The 3,557-nt window shown below is 36.9% G+C and overlaps 1 protein-coding gene across 1 annotated transcript; it reads right to left on the bottom strand.

The window, feature by feature from the left end:
* Positions 1-930: 930 nt before the first annotated feature.
* Positions 931-3,285, bottom strand: LOC110700406 (polygalacturonase 1 beta-like protein 3). Its single transcript, XM_021877948.1, has 2 exons — positions 2,985-3,285; positions 931-2,898 (listed from the first exon to the last, which is right to left on the bottom strand). Exons 1-2 carry the CDS (start codon positions 3,042-3,044, stop codon positions 1,087-1,089), a joined length of 1,872 nt encoding a protein of 623 aa, XP_021733640.1. The 5' UTR covers positions 3,045-3,285; the 3' UTR covers positions 931-1,086.
* Between the last annotated feature and the right edge of the window lie 272 nt (positions 3,286-3,557).

Raw genomic sequence — 3,557 nt, 5'->3', positions numbered from 1 at the left:
AACATAATGGCTGTCCGACTTTCCGCCCTAAATTAAGTGCAAATACTATATTACTTGTACAAAGTACTAACTCTATTTATGAAATTTGGACTCACTTTTATATATGTGACCAAAAGATATAAAATACTTTGGGCCTGTTCTAATAGAATGAAATCAGCTGAACTGAACTGAATTGAAATGAACTAAGCTGAACTGAACTGAACTAAAATGAATATTTTATAAGAGAAGGAAATTAGGAACTGAAATGAACTAAAATGAAAATAAATGTATGAGAACAGGCCCTTCGTAGCATGTGGAATCTAGTTTTACTCTTCTCAATACTGAACATAGTGCCAAAGTCAAGATAGTTGAATTTTTATGATGAATACCATTAAGTGAGATCTTGTTATAACTTGTTTCAAATTTGATTTTAGCATAAAATTAATTTTGTGATGTTGATCGTAATGTAATTAAATGTGTAAATTAGGGTCTGTTCAATTCAGCTTAATTTCAGTTCAGTTCAGCTCCTAATTTTATTCTCTCATAAAATATTCATTTTAAATCTATTCAGTTCAATTCAACTCTAATCATTTCAGTTCAGCCCAATTCAATAAATGTGAACAAGATTAAAGATGAGCCCGTACGTATGAAATGTTTAGCTTAATTTTGGGGCAGAGGTTGGCAAAGGATAAATATATAATCGGCATGATTATATAGTAGAGTACACGCCTGCTAGCAGTCTAGCAGTTGTTTGTGGGGCTAGAAATAATCAGTCACTGCCCTCTGATCCAAGCATGAATATGAGAAATGATGAGCATATTCAATATTCCAAACACCATCATTCATGTTAGTAAATTTATGATCATACTATTACTATAGAATTGAACATTTGAACATAGATTTAGTTACAAATTAGCAGTAATTAAATCGCTCAAATAAATAATCACTCGGTAGCAAATCAATTTTTCTCATAAATATAATGTAATACTCCGTACAAATCTTGTGAAATATTAGAAATACAACAAAAACACAACCTCGGCAATGTATCAAGTACAATTAATTTGATCTTTCATGTTTTGTACTCTGCAATTCCGTATGTCTTTAAAATTAATCCGCGACTGCCCATGTCATATCATTTTCAAAGATCCAATGACAAACTTCAATTAGGCCCGGCCCAGAACCCAATGACAAAAAGGCTCCATGCCCTGCACTCCAAGCTGAAGTATCAAGATGACAAATTGCAACACCTTGATTTATCTTAGCTTTACTTTTCTTGTCCAATATATCTGCCTCATACACTCTTACTTTAGGGACAGAGTGACAATAGTAAAGTAGATAAGGTAACAAACTTTGGTGACACGATACTGACTTTGTCACCTTACCCCTATTTATCCCTCTTACTGACCCGATCACGACCTGCTTACCCGATCCGTTCACATTTTTCGTAGTCCGGACCGCCACATTGTCACCCAAGACCGAAATTACAAAATCTATCATGTCTTCTACCGAAGCAACACATTGTTTGGTCTCACCAGGGCTCGACGGCCTCTCACACTCACCTAGCGCGTTCACAATAATGCGCTCTAGAGTAGAATTCTCCTTGGCCTTGAAGGTTCCCCTTAGGTCCCCCAACTTAGATGTCGAAAATGGTAATTTCGAGGAGATAACCCGGGGCAAAAACGACCTTTTAGGCATTTTATCCTTGATATCAGGCATCTTCATAATAGTACCAGGCTTCAACAAAGATTCTCTAAAGAATTTACCCTCCTCAACCCACTTATTTACCAATTTACCACCTTGAGGTACACTTTGGGTATACCCTGTAAAACTAACACCCTTCTTATCAGCATACCCACTAAAAGAATTATTAACACCGTAAGTTTTGAACTCAATTTGACGATTAACCGCACCTTTACCATACCCCTTAAACTTATCAAGCCCTTGATTAAAAGACTTCCCATAATTAACAAAACTCGCTTTGGTAGACGTGGAATCCCTTAAGTAATTTTGAAATGTGTCATCCCCAACATTCGCCTCATCCCTATAATTTTCAAACCTCTCAACCCCGGAACTTACCTTAGCCCCGTAATTCTTAAAAGTACTATGAGGGTTATTCGCGCTAGACGAGTAACCCTTAAACGAATCATTGGCCGCATTGGCCAACTGCCCATAGCTGGCAAAAGTTGACCCGACAATATTCGAGGACTTACCGTAGTTGTTAAACTCGGTAGGGACCCCATTCCCATTTTTACCATAAGAGGTAAAAACCTCGGTACCTGAATTTGTATTCTCAGTATAGGAACTAAATGATTGCTTATGATTATTACCGTTAGAACTGTAACTACTAAATTTGAGATTAGGAACATTCACGTTTGACTCATAGCTCTTAAACTCACCTAATCCACCCGTCGCACCTGCTCCGTAACTGCTAAAACTATCATTAGCAACATTGCCATTATCCGAGTAGCTCGTGAACCGTTCACCGTGACCCGCCGTGTTAGGGCTGTAACGAGTGAACGAGTTCACGGGCATGTTGATGTTATCCGAGTAGTTCTTGAACGTATCAGCTCCGCCAACGCGGGACCCACCATAAGTGGTGAACTGTTTATTGTTGTAGGAGGCAAAGTTTGCGTCATCTTTGTGCGGAGGTGTTAGGGGACGGCGGTGGGTTTGCAATGACGTGTCAAAGTCGCAGAATAAGTTGGCGGCGGAGCAGAAGGTGGAGAGGCGGGTGTTGAGGGTGTTTTCGGAGGCGAGTTTTGTAAAAAAGGCGGTGTCGACGGCGTTGAGGGGTGATGCTTTGGAGATTAGGAAGGTTGGTTGTGGAAGGTTGTTGGAAATGTGGGTGTTCCAATAACGGATTAATGAGGCTTTTGGTGTAAATGGGTTTTGTTTGTGTTCATCTGTTGCAAATGATACCTGCATTTATAAAATGACATTAATAATTAATGTAACAAAACAAACTAAAATACAAGAAAAAAAAAATAAAGGAGAAAAAAACTAACATGTAGGAACAAATAAGAGAATAGGAATAGAATCAAGTGAAGGTTGAGTGGTTTGGACATTGTTGGTTTTATGAGATGTAGGTTGAATGGAGAGTTTGGCAGGATGGAAGGGGACAAATGTATGTATATATATTGTTGTAGTGAGAGAATTTTATCTGTTTAATTTTCTAGATTTCTAAAACTGAGATTAAGGTTTCTTAAGAAGGTTTTAATGAGAGATTAGTACAATTTATTTGTTATTATGCTTCAATTATCCATTAAAAGATTCCTTCACAAAGGAGGGTTGCAAAGATTTTGTAAATGGCTAGCTTAACGGCTAATATTTATATTGTTGGAAAGAAAATTAATTAGTGTGACTGTTAGGTGGCGTACTCTTAACCATTTAACCTTACTCTATCAATTAAAAAAATTAGATATTCTATATACTACTATTTGATACCTAACATCTAATTAATCATTTTTCATCGTAGGCTAGATTATTGGAAAAAAAAGGTTAAAGTGAGTGGAAACAAAAGTTTATACCATTCGTATATATGTTACTCTAATTACTGTGTACAATAATACTAATTGTCA

Source organism: Chenopodium quinoa, unplaced genomic scaffold (assembly GCF_001683475.1).
Source record: "Chenopodium quinoa cultivar QQ74 unplaced genomic scaffold, ASM168347v1, whole genome shotgun sequence".
Lineage (NCBI taxonomy): Eukaryota > Viridiplantae > Streptophyta > Magnoliopsida > Caryophyllales > Amaranthaceae > Chenopodium > Chenopodium quinoa.
The sequence above is the reverse complement of the archived record's forward strand: the minus strand, read 5'-3'. Positions and strand labels throughout refer to the sequence as shown.

Bases quoted from the DNA above. Each gene is read 5' to 3' on its own strand.
- LOC110700406 (XM_021877948.1), bottom strand. From the start codon at position 3,044: ATGTCCAAACCACTCAACCTTCACTTGATTCTATTCCTATTCTCTTAT. The intron at 2,899-2,984 runs GTTAGTTTTTTT...TTATAAATGCAG, and splicing joins TCTCTTATTTGTTCCTACAT to GTATCATTTGCAACAGATGA.